This window comes from Rattus norvegicus, chromosome 8, assembly GCF_036323735.1.
Source record: "Rattus norvegicus strain BN/NHsdMcwi chromosome 8, GRCr8, whole genome shotgun sequence".
NCBI classification, from domain to species: domain Eukaryota; kingdom Metazoa; phylum Chordata; class Mammalia; order Rodentia; family Muridae; genus Rattus; species Rattus norvegicus.
The window spans coordinates 110,354,504-110,377,049 of NC_086026.1; the positions used below are offsets into that span (position 1 = coordinate 110,354,504).

Genomic DNA, 22,546 nt, shown 5'->3' on the forward strand with positions numbered 1-22,546 from the left:
CTGCACTCTTTGCTTCATCCATCTTATCTAGTTTGGTGGCTGTATATGTATGGGCCACATGTGGGGAAGGCTCTGAATGGGCATTCCTTCAGCCTCTGTTCTAAACATTACCTCCCTAACCTCTCCCAATTGTATTCCTGTTCCCCATTTAAAGAAGTAGTAAAGCATCCGCATTTTGGTCATCCTTCTTGAGTTTCATGTGTTCTGGGCATCTAGGGTAATTCAAGCATTTGGGCCAATAGCCACTTATCAATGAGTGCATACCATGTGTGGTTTTCTGTGATTGGTTTACCTCACTCAGGATGATATTTTCCAGTTCCATCCATTTGCCTATGAATTTCATGAAGTCATTGTTTTTGATAGCTGAGTAATATTCCATTGTGTAGATGTACCACATTTTCTGTATCCATTCCTCTGTTGAAGGGCATCTGGGTTCTTTCCAGCTTCTGGCTATTATAAATAAGGCTGCTATGAACATAGTGGAGCATGTGTCTTTTTTATATGTTTTTTATATCTTTTGGGTATATGTCCAAGAAAGGTATAGCTGGGTCCTCAGGTAGTTCCATGTCCAATTTTCTGAGGAACCTCCAGACTGATTTCCAGAATGGTTGTACCAGTCTGCAATCCCACCAACAATGGAGGAGTGTTCCTCTTTCTCCACATCCTCGCCAGCATTTGCTGTCACATGAGTTTTTGATCTTAGCCATTCTCACTGGTGTGAGGTGAAATCTCAGGGTTGTTTTGATTTGCATTTCCCTTATGACTAAAGATGTTGAACATTTCTTTAGGTGTTTCTCAGCCATTCGGCATTCCTCAGCTGTGAATTCTTTGTTTATCTCTGAACCCCATTTTTTAATAATTTGTCTCCCTGCGGTCTAACTTCTTGAGTTCTTTGTATAATTTGGATATAAGCCCTCTATCAGTTGTAGGATTGGTAATGATCTTTTCCCAATCTGTCGGTTGTCGTTTTGTCCTAACAACAGTGTCCTTTGCCTTACAGAAGCTTTGCAGGTTTATGAGATCCCGTTTGTCGACTCTTGATCTTAGTGCATAAGCCATTATTGGTGTTTTGTTCAGGAAATTTTCTCCAGTGCCCATGTGTTCGAGATGCTTCCCCACTTTTTCTTCTATTAGTTTAATTGTATCTGGTTTGATGTGGAGGTCCTTGATCCACTTGGACTTAAGCTTTGTACAGGGTGATAAGCATGGATCGATCTGCATTCTTCTACATGCTGACCTCCAGTTGAACCAGCACCATTTGCTGAAAATGCTATCTTTTTTCCATTGGATGTTTTGGCTCCTTTGTCAAAAATGAAGGGACTCTAGGTGTGTGTGTTCGTTTCTGGGTCTTCAATTCTATTCCACTGGTCTATCTGTCTATCTCTGTACCAATACCATGCCGTTTTTATCACCATTGCTCTGTAATACTGCTTGAGATCAGGGATAGTGATTCCCCAGAACTATATTGAATAAGTAGGGAGAGAGTGGGCAGCCCTGTCTAGTCCCAGATTTTAGTGGGATTGCTTCAAGTTTCTCTCCATTTAGTTTGATGTTAACTAGTGGTTTGCTGTATATGGCTTTTACTATGTTTGGGTATGGGCCTTGAATTCCTATTCTTTCCAGGACTTTTATCATGAAGGGGTGTTGAATTTTGTCAAATGCTTTCTCAGCATCTAATGAAATGATCATGTGGTTTTGTTCTTTCAGTTTGTTTATATAATGGATCACGTTGATGGTTTTCCGTATATTAAACCATCCCTGCATAACTGGGATGAAGCCTACTTGATCATGGTGGATGATTGTTTTCATGTGCTCTTGGATTCGGTTTGCCAGAATTTTATTGAGTATTTTTGCATCGATATTCATAAGGGAAATTGGTCTGAAGTTCTGTTTCTTTGTTGTGTCTTTGTGTGGTTTAGGTATAAGAGTAGTTGTGGCTTCATAGAAGGAATTCGGTAGTGATCCATCTGTTTCAATTTTGTGGAATAGTTTGGATAGTATTGATAAGAGGTCTTCTATGAAGGTGTGATAGAATTCTGCACTAAACCCGTCTGGACCTGGGCTCTTTTTGGTTGGGAGACCTTTAATGACTGCCTTTATTTCCTTAGGAGTTATGGGGTTGTTTAACTGGTTTATCTGTTCCTGATTTAACTTCGGTACCTAGTATCTGTCTAGGAAACTGTCCATTTCCTGCAGATTTTCAAGTTTCGTTGAATATAGGCTTTTGTAGTAGGATCTAATGATTTTTTGAATTTCCTCTGATTCTTTAGTTATGTCTCCCTTTTCATTTCTGATTTTGTTAATTTGGATATACTCTCTGTGCCCTCTGGTTAGTCTGGCTAAGGGTTTATTTATCTTGTTGATTTTCTCAAAGAACCAGCTTTTGGTTCTGTTGATTCTTTCTATGGTCCTTTTTGTTTCTACTTGGTTGCTTTCAGCTCTGAGTTTGATTATTTCCTGCCTTCTACTCCTCCTGGGTGTATTTGCTTCTTTTTGTTCTAGAGCTTTTAGGTGTGCCGTCAAGCTGCTGATATATGCTCTCTCCTGTTTCTTTCTGCAGGCACTCAGAGCTATGAGTTTTCCTCTTAGCACAGCTTTCATTGTGTCCCATAAGTTTGGGTATGTTGTACCTTCATTTTCATTAAGTTCTAATTAGTCTTTAATTTCTTTATTTCTTCCTTGACCATAAGTTATCACTGAGTAGAGCACTGTTCAACTTCCATGTATATGTGGGCGTTCTTTCCTTATTGTTATTGAAGAGCAGCTTTAGTCTGTGGTGGTCTGATAGGATGCATGGTATTATTTCTATCTTTCTGTATCTGTTGAGGCCTGTTTTGTGCCTGTTTATATGGTCAATTTTGAAGAAGGTACCATGAGGTGGTGAGAAGGTATATCCTTTTGTTTTAGGATAGAATGTTCTATAAATGTCTGTTAAGTCCAATTGATTCATGACTTCTCTTAGTCTGTCTATATCTCTGTTTAATTTCTGTTTCCATGATCTGTCCATTGATGAGAGTCGAGTGTTGAAATCTCCTACTGTTACTGTGTGAGGTGCAATATGTGCTTTGAGCTTTAGTAAGGTTTCTACTGTTACGTGTGTAGGTGCCCTTGTGTTTGGAACATAGATATTTATGATTGAGAGTTCATCTTGGTTGATTTTTCCTTTGATGAATATGAAGTGTCCTTCCTTATCTTTTTTGATGACTTTTGGTTGAAAGTCAATTTTATTTGATATTAGAATGGCTACTCCAGCTTGCTTCTTCCGACCATTTGCTTGGAAAGTTGTTTTCCAGCCTTTCACTCTGAGGTAGGGTCTGTCTTTTTCACTGAGGTGTGTTTCTTGCAGGCAGCAAAATCCTGGGTTCTCATTATGTATCCAGTTTGTTAGTCTGTGTCGTTTTATTGGGTAATTAATTCGTTGATGTTGAGAGGTTTCCTGTTACCTTCGTATTTGTAGGTGAGATTATGTTTGCGCACTTGTCTTCTCTTTGTTTTGTTACAAAACGATTAGGTTCTTGCTTTTTCTAGCTTGCCGCCTCATGTTGGGCTTTACCATTATTTATTATCCTTTGTAAAGCGGATTTGTAGAAAGATATTGTGTAAATTTGGTTTTGTGATGGAATATCTTGGTTTCTCCATCTATGTTAATTGAGAGTTTTGCTGGATACAGTGGCCTGGGCTGGACTATGTGTTTTCTTAGGGTCTGTATGACATCTGTCTCTTTCTTTTGGTTAGGGAAGTTTTTTTCTATGATTTTGTTGAAAATATTTACTGGTCCTTTGAGTTGGGAGTCTTCACTCTCTTCTATACCTATTATCCTTAGGTTTGATCTTCTCATTGAGTCCTGGATTTCCTGTATGTTTTGAACCAGTAGCTTTTTCAGTTTTGCATTATCTTTGACCTTTGTGTCAATGATTTCTATGGAATCTTCTGCTCCTGAGGTTCTCTCTTCGATCTCTTGTATTCTCTTGGTGATACTTGTATCTACGGCTCCTTGTTTCTTCCTTTGGTTTTCTATATCCAGGGTTGTTTCCCTTTGTGCTTTCTTTATTGTTTCTATTTCCATTTTCAATTCCTTCACCTGTTTGTGTTTTCCTGGAATTCTTTCAGGGATTTTTGTTTCCTCTCTTAGGGCTTCTACTTGTTTACTTGTGTTTTCCTGCATTTCTCTAAGGGAACAGTCCTCCAGCATCATGATCAAATATGATTTTAAATCTAGATCTTGCTTTTCTGGTGTGTTTAGATATTCAGTGTTTGCTTTGGTGGAAGAATTGGGCTCCGATGATGCCATGTAGTCTTGGTTTCTGTTGCTTGCGTTCCTCCGGTTGCCTCTCGCCATCAGGTTGTCTCTGGTGTTATCTTGTTCTCCTAGTTCTAGCAGTGGCTTGACTGTCCTATAGGCCTGTGTGTCAGGAGTGCTGTAGACCTGTTTTCCTGTTTTCTTTCAGCCAGTTATGGGAACAGAGTGTTCTGCCTTCGTCCGTCTAGTTGTTCCTGTCTACTGGCTTTCAGCTCTTCCTGTGGGCATGTGTCCTTAGTCCACCAGGCAGGTCACTTGGAGCAGAAAAGTTGGTCTTACCTCTGGTCTTCGGCCTGAAGTCGCTTCTCTTGGCTGGGTTTCAGCTCTCCGTGAGGGCAGCAACTGCCCCGCCTTCTCCGGCGTCCCTGTGCAGAGGGGCTCAGATGACGCTAGGAGTTTTCCTCTAGAGTTAGAAATGTGGGCAGAGAGTAGTCTCCTCTGGCTTCCCAGGCATGTCTGCCCCTCTGAAGGTCTAGCTCTCCCTCCCACGGGATTTGGGTACAGGGAGCTGTTTGACCCGGTCCCTTCAGATCCAGGCACTGTCTGCACCACTGGGCTCCTGCAGTGGAGTGCCCTTATCTTCCTGTTCCCAGAGGCCCTATACAGTTTCCTCTTGGGTCATGGATGTGGGCAAAGGTGGGCATGAGTGGCGGTCTCTCCTGCCCTGCACTCTCAGGAGTGCCCACACGTCTGGGCGATGAGCTCTTTCTCCCACGGTATTTGGGAGCAGGGAGCTGTGGTATTTGAGTTTTTACAAAAGTTATGTATTTTGCCTAGATCCCTAGAACAAACGAAACTCAAGACGGATGATCAAAATGTGAATGCTTCACTCCTTCTTTAAATGAGGAAAAAGAATACCCTTGGCAGGGAAGGGAGAGGCAAAGATTAAAACAGAGACTGAAGGAACACCCATTCAGAGCCTGCCCCACATGTGGCCCATACATATACAGCCACCCAATTAGACAAGATGGATGAAGCAAAGAAGTGCAGACCGACAGGAGCCGGATGTAGATCGCTCCTGAGAGACACAGCCAGAATACAGCAAATATAGAGGCGAATGCCAGCAGCAAACCACTGAACTGAGAATAGGTCCCCTATTGAAGGAATCAGAGAAAGAACTGGAAGAGCTTGAAGGGGCTCGAGACCCCAAAAGTACAACAATGCCAAGCAATCAGAGCTTCCAGGGACTAAGCCACTACCTAAAGACTATACATGGACTGACCCTGGACTCTGACCCCATAGGTAGCAATGAATATCCTAGTAAGAGCACCAGTGGAAGGGGAAGCCCTGGGTCCTGCTAAGACTGAACCCCCAGTGAACTAGTCTATGGGGGGAGGGCGGCAATGGGGGGAGGGTTGGGAGGGGAACACCCATAAGGTAGGGGAGGGGGGAGGGGGATGTTTGCCCGGAAACCGGGAAAGGGAATAACACTCGAAATGTATATAAGAAATACTCAAGTTAATAATAAAAAAAAAAAAACAAAAAACAAAAAAAAAAAAAGCCAAAAAAAAAAAAAAAAAAAAAAAAAAAAAAAGTTATGTATTTTGAATATTAGAATATAACAAATTTTGTTCATTCCATTTTTCTTTGAATATTATGTTTAACTAATGGTGGGATGAGATTTATTATTAATTTACTATAAGCTAATATTTAAATACCAAGTATACTTATATGCATGTTAATCAATCCATATTATTTAACACAATAAATGGACTTATTTAATAATCTAGAGTTTATAATTAATTTTTAATTGATGATATTAACAGTCTTGCTAATAAGTAAAATTAAAATTGTTGGGAAGATTGAGAAAACATTTTTGAGAAGTCATCCAAGTTACTCCTCTGGCTGGTAGATCATTATTTTTTTTCGGTGTGAACAGAAAAGTTGATTAAGGAAACAAAAGGTTCAGGTAGAATGTGCTTTCAAACTATAGTCCTCATATCCCTGTAGTGAGTGTTATCTTCTCCATAAAGGAAGAGAAACAGAATTGTGTTGTCAAAAGTAAGTTTGTTTGTAGCTCTTAACAAATTACATTATAAAAGAGTTTCTAAAATGTAGGGTTTTAGTTGAGTGTGGTAGTTACCACAACGGTTTCCACCTGCCTTTAAGGGGAAAGAATGGCTCAGCTCAAGAGATTGAGGCCACCTCGTCTACAGAGATGAGTAGTGAGATCTTGTCTCTATGGATAAGAGAGAGGAAGGAAGGAAAGGAAGAAGGAAGGAAGGCGAAAATAGAAAAATCTAACTCTTTTCATATAATTAAACTTACTGGAACCACTTGTCAAACTATGCTTATTTTAAACCATACCTTGTCATTTATGATAAAAATTGACAGCCATAGTCAAAAGAACTGAGTTCACAGTGTAGTTCAGATTTCTTCCTTCAAAGGATGGTAGCATCAAGGCAGGGGGATGTACTACATTCTACACCACGTAGTGAGTGCTAACAAGAATCTCCTTCAGTAACACCCATTCAGAGCCTGCCCCACATGTGGCCCACACATATACAGCCACCCAATTAGACAAGATGGATGAAGCAAAGAAGTGCAGACCAACAGGAGCCGGATGTAGATAGCTCCTGAGAGACACAGCCAGAATACAGCAAATACAGAGGCGAATGCCAGCAGCAAATCACTGAACTGAGAATAGGACCCCCGTTGAAGGAATCAGAGAAAGAACTGGAAGAGCTTGAAGGGGCTCGAGACCCCATATGTACAACAATGCCAAGCAACCAGAGCTTCCAGGGACTAAGCCACTACCTAAAGACTATACATGGACTGACCCTGGACTCTGACCTCATAGGTAGCAATGAATATCCTAGTAAGAGCACCAGTGGAAGGGGAAGCCCTGGGTCCTGCTAAGACTGAACCCCCAGTGAACTAGACTGTTGGGGGGAGGGCGGCAATGGGGGGAGGGTTGGGAGGGGAACACCCGTAAGGAAGGGGAGGGGGGAGGGGGATGTTTGCCCGGAAACCGGGAAAGGGAATAACACTCGAAATGTATATAAGAAATACTCAAGTTAATAAAAAAATAAAATTAAATTAAATTAAAAAATTAAAAAAAAAAAGAATCTCCTTCAGGAGACTGAAGGCTGTATAAATGGCCACTCAGTGGAGTTTGAGTTTTCCCGTATTTTCTATTCTCTAATACTATAATTCTGTCCATTTCATGACAGCAGAGTTCTCTTTCAAATACACACATGTAATTATATATTTTAAATTGTTAAAGGAATACTTTTAGATATAGTAACTTATATTTGTATGCCTTATGAATTTAGATTAACCATATTAGTGGAAACCTGACATTAAATGTGCAACCAATGATTTATGTAATGTGCTCTTTAGCATCAGCTCGTTTCATTCTTTGTTTCTCTTTCACATTTGAATGTTTCTTTTATGGGTCTTTTTTCAGTTCTTCAAGAAAATAAAATGTTTCTTTGTTGTTATCCTTACTAAAATTGAGCTCAAATTTAGATTATCTTTTATTCTAAATTAAAATGTAAACTTTTGTTTATTTTAGTGCTCATGATCTCACTAAATGGGATCTGTTTGGTAATTGCTACAGACTATTGAAGACTGGAATTGAACATGGAGCTATGCCAGAACAGGTAGGGAATTTTTAATATTCATTCTGAGATTTAGGAATCTAAGGTACTCAGGAATCATAGAATTCCAAAACCTAAAGCAGAAATTAGCTGATAACTGTGTAACATAGTTCTCTCCTTTGACAGTTATTATCCTTGTGATTATAACTATGAGGTATGTCTTGTATTCATATGCCTTAAGAAAAGATAAACTAATTCTTTTACAGTACATCTTTAAAAATTAATGTTAAGGTAAACATTGCTGGAAAACTATTAATTTCTATAATACATATCTGACCATACCTGTTGTATGCATTGTTGTAAATGGTGGTGCCAGACCTTCATTCAACATGGCTTAATTTTGTAGTAAAACCATTGTTAAAATACCTATCTTAGGTATTAGAACTTCTTGTGTTTGCACTCAAGTTGGAAAGAAAAGGACAAGAATTTTTTAATTCTATATGAGAAATAGAAGACTTACTTTGTTTATTACAGGTAATCATGAAACATAACCTTATATTTACTGGTAATGCTTAGGGATTATCTGATTCATTCCCGTTTGAGAGGGACGCTTAGATGATACCTTATTACTCTTAAGGTGATTAAAATTTCAAGAGATAGAACAAATTGATAATTTTACATTAAAAGTCACAAAATACAGGTATGGCATCTGTTTTTTGAACAACTATGAAGGGTACAGGGGTACTAGTTAGTCCGTGCGTTAAAGACTCCATCAGATGTTTTTAATGTATAAAATCAAGAATAAACCACAACCAAAAGCTTTTAAAATGCAGTATTTATTAGTCATATACTTAATGATTTCAATTCTCTAACGTGGTTTAGGTTTGTAACTTAGTGGCAGACCACTTGCCTACTATGTGCACCCCCTTGGATTTGATTCCTAAAATTTCAAAAAGTGAAAATAAAAAATTTCTTACTTTCTTGATCTGACTCTTAATAAACACAGTGTACCTAACGAGGTACTTTATTTTCATTTGTGAACAGAAGATAACATCTGGGGAAATGTATCTCATTTGAACATTTCTTTATGGATTGACAGCAACATGAAGTTTGAAGCTATTTTCTTCTCCCACTTACTGAAGCTGACCTCAGATTTTTCTTCCACTACAAAATAAAGTTAATGTGTTTACTTTACTTTATTGTAGCAAGTAACTAAAGATTTAACCACATTGTTTACTTTGTTTATTAATATACTTCAGTTTTCTATTCTGTCTTCCTCTCACTTTTCAGTGACTTAAATATAACTCACTCATATTTTCAAGCTATTTCTTATAGAAGTGATTAAGATATTCTTTTGCTGTTTTCCCTTTTTCTTCAAGGAAAGAATAAAAGTAACACATATCTGCTTAATGGGATTATACACCTGTCAACATTTATTTTTCATCCACAATATCTTTTTCCTTCTGTTACCTTTTTTAATAAGAGCTTATTTATGTTGTATGTGCCTTGACTTCTCTTAAGACTCATATCCCGAGTCTTTAACCAGATGGATGAAGTTTGACGGCACAACTACTAGATTGTATTCTTGTGCATGTTTAAAGCGTTTACAAACACCTTCTAAGATATATAGACTTGAATAAAATCAGTATTCAACTAATTTTTATATGATTATTTAAGTTTCCCCTTTTCAGATTCCAGCTTTTGCTTTTCTCTAGAGTCTAGAGATCTCCACTGAAATTCCTTTCTCTGAGCAAGATGTCCAAGTACTACCAAAGTTTTGCTAATGTTAAGCCCTCAGTTATGCTCAGTACTTTGGATGTGTCTAAAGATTAGTTCTCTAGCTGTTTGTGAGGACTATATTTACCATATCCTTGACTGTTTTCCATAATGGACAATTTGACTAAATGTCTCTTTAGTCTTATATTTCAGTAGTAGCAGAATTTGGGGTTTGAGAGTAGAGGATTCTCTGGTAGTACTTTGTCTTTCTAATACCAGAAATATTTTAGATGTCACAGTTTTAGCATAAATGGATGACCAAAGATTTAAAATTTTCGTGTTCTAATTTTTTTGTACTCTAATTATTTTTAAGTCATAGTATGAAGATGTCTTTATACTAAAACATGCTTCTTTAATTACCCTTCATGTCTAGTCTTTCACTTTTGCACTTTACATTATATATTTACATAAATAAGCCTATATCTGTAATGGTAATATAAACATCATTTACATCAATGACTCCCAATCCAGAATAGCGTAGTATTTAAATGGTCTAACTTTCTTGTCACTTTAAATTAGAAGCCGTTGTGTTTCATGACACTAATATTCTGAAAAATACCAGCTAGTTGTCTCATAAACTATTCTCAATTCATTTTATCTGGTTGTAGTGTATTTCTATTTGGATTACACATTCTTGTAGGAATGAATCTGAGGTGATATTCTATCCTCGGTGTATTATCCTAAGACGCACATTGGTACTGAGTATGAACAAAGTGTCTTGTAGTGTTATTACATATGCTAACAGAAACAGAAGAACAAAAAGAAACATAATCTCAACTTGTTCACTATTAGTGATATTAGATCACTTGGTTGAGGTAGAATGTCCTTTTTAATTCATAGACTTTCAACGGGTTCTTTTAAAGTATATAAATAATGCTGTTTCTTGTCAAAATTTGACATTATTTTGTATCATTTATCTAATCTTTTTTGAATCTGCTTTCATGATCATAAAACAGTTTGTAAAATCATCACTGTTTAATTCTCATTTTGTGTTTTTTTCATACTCTAATATATAAGGAAGAACTGTCCCTTAATTCATGTACTCATCTTTTTTAATTTCAAACTATTTTTATTTTAGTATTCATATAGCATTATGTTATATCTCATTACTATTGGTACTTGTTTTGTTTCTTGTACTTTTGCAGATTTGTAAGCTCCTGTGCTCTTTTTTTTTTTTTTAAGAATTTGTATTTATTTTATTTATATGAGTACACTGTCTCTGTCTTCAGACACACCAGAAGTGGGCATCAGATCCCATTACAGATGGTTGTGAGCCACCATGTGGTTGCTGGGAATTGAGCTCAGAACCTCTGGAAGAGCAGTCAGTGCTCTTAACCACTGAGCCATCCCCCAGCCCCTCCTCTGCTCTTTTCAAACAAGCTTCTATGTGCTTTTAATAATTTTTGAGCACTTCTAGTAAGCAGAATATACTTAAGCCACCTTTGCGAATGAAGTCTTAACCTATAAGAAATATTTTAAAATATATTAGTTCTATAAAACAGCTAATATTTACTGTAAAGAAACCAGATGTTATGTCCTCATAGACTTTTTTATAAAGTAAAAGCAAAAAAATATTTAAAGTTATCCCTATCTTTTTTTGTTTTTGTTTTTTTAAATTTGTGCCTGTTTCTTACTGGTGCTGACTTAAAAAAGCCAGTGAGATGGCTGAAGGGGCAAGCCTGACAACCTAAGTTTGATTCCTAGATTCTTCTAGAGAAGGGAGAGAACTGACTCTGCAGGCTGCCCTATGACAACCTCCACATGTATGCCATGGCATGTGCACACCCACACACATACGCAAAATGAATACATAAGTGTGATAATATCTTGATTTGCATATGAGAAATATAAAATATATTAAAACTCTGCATTGATGTTATCGTTTTCATACCCCCAAGAAGACCCTAAAATTTGAAAATCAATAAAGACCATTTATAGTAGTATTTACTATCAAGCAAAATTTAAAAGAAAAAAAAACCATTGAAGCCAACTGTGGTCAACATACCTTTAATCATAGTACTCACTCTAAATTCTCATCTAGCCCAGTCTACATAATGAGTTCTAGATGGCTTGGGCTACAGTACTATCTAAAACAAAACAAAAGAAATTATATGTTACTAATGTGGGACCTCTCCAAGTATCCTTCTAACTTACAACTTGAGAGGCAGAGGTAGGCAGATCTCTGAGTTTAAGGCTAGCCTGATCTACAAAGTAAATTCTAGACCAACCAGGACTACTAAATGAGAGCCTATCACCAAAAAATAGAAGAAGAAAAAATAAAAACCATGAAAAGAAATTATACTTACAATAAACTGAGTATGACTTTAAGCATTTACATCTGTTTATTTGTTAAAGATGAGATACATACAATTTATATATTTATTTTTTACTACTATTAAAACTGAAACATATGAAGTAATGTACCTAAGGCCACATAGATAGGGCACACATACTAAAACCAAGCTTTTAAATTACTTTCATTTGCTGTTCATTTTTGCTATTAATATGCTATTAGCATATGGTAGCCCAGGCTATGCTTCCACTCTTTTCCCATGCCTTCTTTTCCCTCACCCAATGCCCTCTGATGTTTGCTCTATATAAAATTTCTTTTTGTATTGATCTTTTTTTCCCAAATATCTTTTGGGCTGTTTCAATAGGAACTGTGGGGAGAGATTAGATGCTGGTACTTAACCCGTCATCATGAACTGGAAATCACCACATTATTCAGACTGAACATAATATAGGGGGTGAGTTTAACTTAAGTCAGGTTATTATTTTTGGATAGATTTGGCTTATTGTATATGTTGTTAAGAATCATGCTTTCTAAGAAGACTGCACTCGTATGGACTTAGAACTTATTTCAGATACATATTTCTGATTGTCCCTCACACCTGCCATACCAAAAACTTTTAGGTAGTAGTTTGTTTGATTTTTGTGTTTGTAAGTTTGGTGCTTTGTTTTGTTTTGTTCTCGAAACATATTTAGTCTATTTCTAGCGTAGCCTCAAATTCATGGAAATTTTCCTTCTGTAGCCTACCAGTTGCTGCAAGTCTGGGCAAGTATCATGATGCCCACTTAATTCATTGATTTTATAACAAAAAAAGCAGTTCCTTCTAAGTCTAAGGATAAGCTTTTGTCTAATTGTGCTAAAACACAATTGAATATCAATATGCAAAACAAAAGAACCGTAATCATACTTCTGCACAGCTTATACAACAATTATTAGATCAAACATGACGATGTAATCCTATATTCTCAGCTGCTTAGAAACCTAAGACCGGAGGATCACTTGAACCAAGTTGGAGACAACCTAAGCAACATAGCTAGGTGCCTGTGTCAAGATAAAATTATATATAAACACTCACATTATAAACTTCAAAATCAAACCAGCTACAGTATAAAAGAAATATGAGTCGTGGGCCTGCCACAAACTGGGAGTTAGGGTTAACTAAGATTTCTCAGAAGCCTGTCTAGTGTCACAGGCCTAAAATACCAGCTCCTAAGGTTACTGAGACAAGAGGATTACAAATTAAGGACTACCTTTGGCTACATTCATGGTAAGCCTGGGTAATGGTGAGACCCTGTCTCAAGATGAAGAATACAAAGAGAATTGAGGGTAGGAATATATAGCTCAGTTGTAGAGAAAGAACTTGCCTATCACACACATGACTCAATTCCTGATTTTTTAAAAAAAAAAAAAAATGCCGCTACCAGACTGGCTGCATAAGGAAACCCCCTGCCTTTTAAAAAAACAAAAGGGGGGGAAATGAAATCTGGAATATTGAAAAACTCAGGACCAAATGCCATAGGACAGTTTGATAAAATCATTAGTCTTATAGTCAGACTATTAGCCCAAGCTCCAAGTTACATAATGACTGCCAAAAATTAAAATTAAAGTTTAAAATAAGTGTCATCAGAGGCTAGAGAATAGGCGAATGGTTAGGAACACTTGCTGCTCTTCCAGAGGACCCTGGCTCAGTTCTCAATAGGCACATGACAAGTCACAACCATTTATAACTCTAGTTCCAAGAGGTCAGACACTCTCTTCTGGCCTTAGTGGACATAGACATACACACAAGCAAAGTATCCATAAACATGAAATCAGATTCATGATAATAAAAGCCAATAAATTACCTTTTTTTCCTCAATATTTGGAACATGACTATAATGATATATATACATCTCTCATATGACATGTAGTGTAACACCAGTTATAAAAATCTTCCAAACAGGGTTGGGGATTTAGCTCAGTGGTAGAGCGCTTAGCGCAAGGCCCTGGGTTCAGCCCCCAGCTCCAAAAAGAAATCTTCCAAACAGCAAAATTATGTATGTCATCTTATGTGTTTGTGATTTAAAAAGAAAAATGACTACTTTTTCAGAACATGGGCATAACATAAATGAATTATAGTAGACTGGTTGACCAACTTGTAAACTATAGGCAAAATGCCTAAGGTAAATGCATTTATTAATACCATTTTAGTGGGCCTTAAACGAGGAGTCTAATCAATGGTTTATTTTGTTGGCTTTTATATTGCTACTACTTTTTTAAAGTGGCATCCATTCATTTAAAAAGCTAACAGTCTGATATGGTACTATATGCCGGTATTCAAGCACTTGGGGAGTAGAGAGAAACAGAAGAATCAAAGCCTCAGCTACATGAAACCATATCTCTGGAACAAACAAAAGAGCCAAGGCCTAAGAATATGGCATGGGGATAGATTACTTGCCCAGTTTCCATAAAGTCTCAAGACTTTGAGTAAATAAAACCTGGATCATTAAAAATCTAATGAGCAAGGGGACTAGAGAGATGGCTCAGTGTCTAAGAGCACTGACTGCTCTTCCAGAGGTCCTGAGTTCAATTCCCAGCAACCACATTGTGTCTCATAACCATCTGTAATGGGATCTGATGCCCTCTTCTGGTGTGTCTGAAGACAGCTACAGTGTGCTCATTTTAAAAAAAAAAATGGGACATAGAGTGGAGCAGGGACTAAAGAAAAGGCCATCCAGAGACTGTCCCAGCTAGGGATCCATCCCATATGCATCCACCAAACCCAGGCACTATTGCTGATGCAAAGAAGTGCTTGCTGACAGGAGCCAGATATGGATGTCTCCTGAGAGGCTCTGCCAGAACCTTACTGATACAGATGAGGATGCTTGTAGATAAGCATTGAACTGAGCACAGGAACCCCAATGGAGGAGTTAGAGAAAGGACTGAAGGAGCTGAAGGGGTCATAGGAAGAACAACAATATCAACCAACCAGACACCCCAGAGCTCCAAGGGACTAAACCACCGACCAAAGAGTACACATGGAGTGACCCATGGCTCCTTCCTATTATGTAGCAGAGGGCGGCCTTGTAGGGCATCAGTAGGAGGAGAAGCCCTTGGTCCTGTGAAGGCTCGATGCCCCAGTGTAGTAGAATACCAGGGTGAGGAGATGGAAGTGGGTGGGTGGGAGTGGATGGGTAGGAATGGGAGCATCCTCACAGAAGCAGGAGAAGGGGTGATGGGGTATAGGAGAGGGGGAACCAGGAAAGGGAAATAACATTTGAAATGTAAATACATAAGATATTCAATTTAAAAAAGTTTAAAAGAAAGAACCACAGGCCAGTATCATGGGAACATTTTCTCAACTGAATTTCCTTCTTCAACACTGACTCTAGCGTGCATCACATCGACATAAAAGCTAACCAGCATATAACAGTAAGTGCCCAATAGGGACACTTGGCTCCATAGAAAGAAGGAATTGATCCTAAAAGTTAGGTTTTGGCAGTATGGCAAAGGACCTAAACTAGAACTTAGGAGTCAACATTTGGGGGCTGCAGAGATGGCTTGATAATTAAGAGCACTTGCTGCTATTTCAGAGAGCCAGAGTTTGATTCTCAGAACCCTTGTTGAGTAGATCACAAGCGCAGGTTCAGGAAAAAATAAATAAATAAAAATAATCTAATGAACAAGGCTGTCTTAGTGTTTTATTGCTGTAAACAGACACCATGATCAATGCAAGTTTTATAAAGAACCACATTTAATTGGGGCTGGCTTACAGGTTCAGAGGTTCAGTCCATTATCATCATGACAGGATCATGGCAGCATCCAGGCAGGCCTGGTGCAGAAGGAGCTGAGTTTTACATCTTCAACTGAAAGAAGCCAGCAGCAGATTGAGCATCCTCCGACAGCTAGGAGGAGGGTCTCCAAGTCCACCCTTAATGACACACGTCTTCCAACAAGGCCACACCTTCTAATAGGGCCACTCCCTGGGCCAAGCATATGCAACCATAATGAAGGCTGTGAAGGTGACTGCAGCAGTTTACAGCACTGTTTCCTCTTGCAGAGGATCTGAGTTCTGTTCCCAGTGTCCTCACAGTGACATCTGTAGCATCAGTTCCACAGAACCTGATTATTATTTCTACTTTCCAGTGTCACCCACTCAGCATGCCTGTGGTTTCCATTCATGGTGTACATGTGGACAAATACTCAGATACATAAAATAAAAGTATGTGTTTTTTAATAGCTAGTCAACAAGTAAGACTAATTACCTTTGTTAATAGTGATTTTAAAAAAGAACAAAACATATAATGATGTTACTCTTCTACCAAATGACTTTTTGTGTGTTTCCTAGCACTTTTAGATAGCTTTCAGATTTTCCTGCTAATAGTTAAATGATCACTATGTTGCCCAAGGGACAATTCTTCTGAAGATAGAAAGGGTTACTATTAATTACAGTGGAATGTCACTGAGACCTAGGAATCGACAGGATGTATCTTCATCTATTTTTAAGGTCGTCTGTGATCTAGTTTCTACTCACTCAGCCTGTTTATGGCTGTACTTAAATGCTGTGACAGCCTGTTTGCCCTTACCAACAAAGCTTACTTTCAAGTTTCCATTCCTTCTTCCCGATTTTACATTATTGCAAGATTACTTTGTGTATTTTTGTTTCAAATCCCTGGCATAGCATGTTCTTAGCATATACTGGGTCATGGGCTTAATCACTTATTACTAAAGATAATAATAAATTGAAACTATAATAAAAACAGGCTTAAGGTAGATGGTTGCATCTCTAGAAAGTTGGGTTTTGCTTGCTTGCCTTGTTTGTTGTGGTTCCTAGTGTTAGCTTCTCCTGCTGGTTAAGTTGTGAGGATCACTCTTTGCATCCCAGCGCCCAGCCCTAAATGTGTGTGCTTGGTTAAACTAATACTTGTGTCTAGTGTTGATGCTCATTTGACTTTTTATTTTATTGGGATTTGTATCTAAGCTCTTCTATCTAGCAGAAAGCTGAGATCCTTAGTAAATAACTATTTCAAAAGCCCCAAGAACGTAAATAATATTTTCTAACCTTTTATTTTGGCATTTTAGTGGCTACTATAGTATAGCACTTGAATATTTTGCACTTGGATATTAGTCTATATCCTTTATAAACATATATCAAATTATTTATATAGTTACTTTTTCTCATTCTTTGCCTTTTGTTCTTTTTCTGTAAACTTTTAAAACTAATACACAAACTAGAAATTACACTAGAAATGAAGTAGTATCTATCTATGTTTCTTTGTTTCAAGATCATGAGCAGAGCTTGCTCATTGAGTACTTTGAGCAAATTGATTAGGTGGGAAGGAAGAAGATGCTTTAGATATGGTTTATACTGTGTTTGTGGAGAAGCTAGTGGTGTATTTGAATTCTTTAATATTAGACCTAAAGTGATATAATATGTACTCCTAGTCCCATATTCTTATTATTATATACCAAACCTTCTTTTGACAGTAGTGTATCAAGAGATTATAAAATTAATGAATTTGTACTTAATTTTTATTGATTTTTTTTGTCACCTCTTTTTTTTTTGGATACTTGAAAATTATCAGCTTGAAAGTAATGTCTCAGCATATCAAGGTTTAATTGTGCGCTAATCTGATTTCTAATTCATTCTTTGGGAGGTCTTAACTGTATAGTAATTAAAGGTAAACCTTTTATTGACTGGAATTTTGTACTGGAGTATTCCATACTTCTGATTGTCTTTTTAGTATATGGTCATTGTGCAAATGGTCCCTGCATTACATACTTCTCTCTCTTTTCAATGACCTATAGAATTTTAAGTATGGTTCCACTCCACTAAATTACTAGGTTTTTTTGTTTGTTTGTTTTTAATTATTTATTTTATGTTCATCAGAGCTGTATCTGTGAACACTTGCATGCCAAGAGAGGCTATCAGATAACATTTCAGATGGTTGTGAACAACAGTGTGGTTTCTGGGAATTGAACCCAGGACCTCTAGAAGAGCAGCCAATGCTCTTAGCTACTGAGCCATCTCTCTGGCTCTGGAATTGCTAGTTTTTTAAAAATCACATTTGTATGTTTGTTTGTCCTAGCCATTTCTTTTTTATTTTTCATTGGTTATTTTATTCATTTATATTTCAAATGTTATTCCCCCTTCCTGTTTTTCCCTCTGCAAATCCCTATCCCATCACCTCACCTACTCCCTCCCACCTCCCCACCCTGGCATTCCCCTACACTGGGGCATCAAGTCTCCACAGGACCGAGGGCCTTCCCTCCCACTGATGCCAGATAAATCCATCCTCTGCTACATGTGCAGCTGGAGCCATGGTTCCTCCATGTGTACTCTTTGATCGGTGGTTTAGTCCCTTGGAGCTTTGGGGTGTCCAGTTGGTTGATATTGTTGTTCTTCCTATACGGTTGCAAATCCCTTCAGCTCCTTCAGTTTTTTTCTCTTAGTTCCTTAATTGGGGTCCCCATACTCAGTCCAGAGTTTGGCTGCCTGCATCCATTCTGTATTGGTCAGGTTCTGGCATAGCCTCTAAGGAGACAACTATATCTGGCTCCTGTCAGCACTCTCTTTTTGGCATCAGCAATAGTGTGTGGGTTTGGTGGCTGCAGATGGGATGGATCCCCAGGTGGGGCAGTCTCTGGATGGTCTTTCCTTCACTCTGCTCCACACTTTGTCCCTGCATTTCCATTAGACAGGAACCATTCTGGGTTAATATTTTTGAAATGAGTAGGTGGCCCCATCCGTCAACCGGGGGCCTTACCTAACCTCTGGATATGGTCTCTACAGGTTCTCTTCCCTTTCTTGGGTATTTCAGCTAATGTCATCCCCATTGTGTCCTGGGAGCCTCGTGCTTTCTCAGCATCTGGGTCTTTGTAGTGGCTATCCCCAGCTCCCCATCCCCCACTGCTACACACCTCCATTCAGTTTCCTAACCCTCTGTGCTTCTCCCCTTTCTCCTCCTACCCCTGATCCAGTCTCCCCTCCCCCCTTTTTTCCCTCTACCTTCTATCTCCATCCCAGGTCACTCCCTCCCTCTACCTCCTATGATTGTTTTGTTTCCCCTTCTAAGTAGAACTGAAACATCCACACTTTGGTCTTCCTTCTTTTTGACCTTCAAAAGTCCGTAAGTTGTATCATGGGTAATCCAAGCTTGTTTCCTAATACCCACTAATCAGTGAGTGCATACCATGTGTGTGTTTTTTGTGATTGGGTTACTTCACTCAAGATGGTATTTTCTAGTTCCATCCATTTGTCTAAGAATTTTATGGGGTTGGGGATTTAGCTCAGTGGTAGAGCGCTTGCCTAGCAAGCACAAGGCCCTGGGTTCAGTCCCCAGCTCCGAAAAAAAAAAAAAAGAAAAAAGAAAAAAAAAAGAATTTTATGAAGTCATTGTTTTTAATAGCTGAATATACTCCATTCTGTAAATGTACCATATTTTCTGTATCCATTCCTCTGCTGAGGGACATCTGGGTTCTTTCCAGCTTCTGGATATTATAAACAAGGCTCCTAAGAACATTGTAGAACATGTGTCCTTGTTATATGTTGGAGCATCTTTTGGGTATATGCCCAGGAGAGGTATAGCTGAGTCCTCAGGTAGTACTATGTCCAATTTTCTGATGAACCGCCAGACTGGTTTCCAGAATGGTTGTAGCAGTCTGCAATCCCACCAACAGTGGAGGAGTGTTCCTCTTTCTCCACATCCTCGCCAGCATCTACTGTCACCTGAGTTTTTGATCTTAGCCATTCTAACTGCTATCAGGTGGAATCTCATTGATTGTATTTCCCTGATGACTAAGGATGTTGAACATTTCTTTAGGTGCTTCTCAGCCATTTGATATTCCTCATGAGAATTCTTTGTTTAGCTCTGTACCCCAATTTTAATAGGGTTGTTTGGTTCTCTGGAGTCTTAACTTCTTGAGTTCTCTATATATATTGGATATTAGCCTTCTGTCAAGTGCAGGGTTGGTAAAGACCTTTTCTCAATATGTAGGTTGCATTTTTGTTCTATTGACAGTGTCATTTGCCTTACAGAAGCTTTTCAATTTCATGAGATTTCATTTGTCTATACTTGATCTTAGAACCTGAGCCATTGGTGTTCTGTTTGGGAAAGTTTCCTCTGTGCCCATGTGTTCGAGGCTTGTTCTCACTTTCTCTTCTATTATATTATGTGGAGGTCCTTGATCCACTTGGACTTGAATTTTGTATAGGAGATAAGCATGGATCAATTTGCATTCTTCTACATGCTGACCGCCACTTGATCCAGCAACATTTGTTGAATATTTCCATTTTCACTGGATGGTTTTAGCTCCTTTATCAAAGTTCAGGTGGCCATAGGTATGTGGGTTTATTTTTGGGTCTATTACATTGGTCTACCTCTCTGTCCCTATATATACCGATACCATGCAGTTTTTATCACTATTGCTCTGTAGTACAGCTTGAGGTCAAGGATAGTGATTCCCCCAGAAGTTCTCTTATTGTGAGAATAGTTTTCACTGTCCTGGGTTTTTTGTTATTCCAGATTAATTTGAGAATTGTTCTATCTCTGTGGATAATTGAGTTGGGATTTTAATGGGAATTACATTGAATCTGTACATTTCTTTTGGTAAGATGGTCATTTTTACTATGTTAATCCTACCAATCCATGAGCATGGGAGATCTTTCCATCTTCTGAGGTCTTCTTCGATATCTTTCTTCAGAGACTTGAATTTCTTGTCATATAGATTCTTCAGTTGCTTGCTTAGAGTCACGTCCCTGACCTCAAGCCATATTACAGACCAAAAAGTAACCGTACAGTACAGAATCTTTTTAGGACATAATGTGTTTCACTAAGCATGATGTCTCTGAGATTAATCCAAAATGGTTGTGTGAGCTATTAGTTGCTTCATTTTTATTGCTGATTAATATTCCACTGTTTGGACATTTCATGGTTTGTTTTACCCATTTATCATGTGAAAGACGTTCCATTTCCAAGTTTTAACTCTCACAATTAAGACAGTCATGAAGATTTGTGTGCAGATTTTTATCAACATAGTTTTTATTTTTGTAAAATAAGATCAGTGAGTGCAGCTGCTAGGTCCTTTGCTGCTGTTCACTTTCTTATTCTCCGCTAAGCTGTTTCCAGTGGCTGACTATATGCATCACTACCCTTAACAGACAAGAGGTTTGACGGTTTGTGTCTAACCTCACTAATCTTGTCAGTTATTTTTACTTTAACTATCCTACTCGGTATGCAGTAATGTCTCCCCGTGCTTTTAGCACAGGATGTATTTTCCTAATTCTAATGATTTTAAACAGTTTTTCATTGTCTTCTTTAACAGCTATACTGATTTTTAATTCACATTTGAGGGTTCCTTTTAATGATGTTGTCACTCAATTTAACCCTAAATTTAGCTGGCAGGAAACTGAATGACAGTTATCAGAAAGAGACTGCTGTTTATTTGGTTCTCTGAACATAAAAATTAAAATGTTTATTGGTTGTTACGTTTTTCAGAATTCTACATGTACAGATATTATAGTGTACGTGAGTGTTGTATATAATTTTCATATATATTTTCTGTACTATTAATTCAAACTTCGTTTTTATGCAAATTCAGTTTTTCTGAAATTAAATGGTCTAGAAGCTTATCACTTGTCCTTAGTTTTATCATTAATACAGTATTTTTTTTTTATTAACTTGAGTATTTCTTTTTTTTTTTTTTTTTTTTTTTTTTTTATTAACTTGAGTATTTCTTATATACATTTCGAGTGTTATTCCCTTTCCCGGTTTCCGGGCAAACATCCCCCTCCCCCCTCCCCTTCCTTATGGGAACTTGAGTATTTCTTATATACATTTCGAGTGTTATTCCCTTTCCCGGTTTCCGGGCAAACATCCCCCTCCCCCCTCCCCTTCCTTATGGGTGTTCCCCTCCCAACCCTCCCCCCATTGCCGCCCTCCCCCCATAGACTAGTTCACTGGGGGTTCAGTCTTAGCAGGACCCAGGGCTTCCCCTTCCACTGGTGCTCTTACTAGGATATTCATTGCTACCTATGGGGTCAGAGTCCAGGGTCAGTCCATGTATAGTCTTTAGGTAGTGGCTTAGTCCCTGGAAGCTCTGGTTGCTTGGCATTGTTGTACTTTTGGGGTCTCGAGTCCCTTCAAGCTCTTCCAGTTCTTTCTCTGATTCCTTCAATAGGGGACCTATTCTCAGTTCAGTGGTTTGCTGCTGGCATTCGCCTCTGTATTTGCTGTATTTTGGCTGTGTCTCTCAGGAGCGATCTACATCCGGCTCCTGTCGGTCTGCACTTCTTTGCTTCATCCATCTTGTCTAATTGGGTGGCTGTATATGTATGGGCCACATGTGGGGCAGGCTCTGAATGGGTGTTCGTTCAGTCTCTGTTTTAATCTTTGCCTCTCCCTTCCCTGCCAAGGGTATTCTTTTTCCTCATTTAAAGAAGGAGTGAAGCATTCACATTTTGATCATCCGTCTTGAGTTTCGTTTGTTCTAGGGATCTAGGGTAATTCAAGCATTTGGGCTAATAGCCACTTATCAATGAGTGCATACCATGTATGTCTTTCTGTGATTGGGTTAGCTCACTCAGGATGATATTTTCCAGTTCCAACCATTTGCCTACGAATTTCATAAACTCGTTGTTTTTGATAGCTGAGTAATATT

At 38.2% G+C, this 22,546-nt stretch overlaps 1 protein-coding gene across 10 annotated transcripts in view; it reads left to right on the forward strand.

Moving 5' to 3' along the window:
- The window catches only part of Stag1 (STAG1 cohesin complex component), a 385,686-nt gene that overhangs the window by 296,523 nt on the left and 66,617 nt on the right, over positions 1-22,546 (forward strand). For 8 of the 10 annotated variants that reach the window (XM_006243631.3, NM_001108179.1, XM_008766528.4 and 5 more), the window contains one exon: positions 7,818-7,905. In XM_006243631.3, the coding sequence (XP_006243693.1) occupies positions 7,818-7,905 (88 nt within the window). Of the gene's footprint in view, positions 1-7,817; positions 7,906-8,886; positions 10,977-12,275; positions 12,366-22,546 lie in introns of those variants that run through there. The other 2 variants (XM_039081553.2, XM_039081554.2) reach the window with 2 other exon arrangements.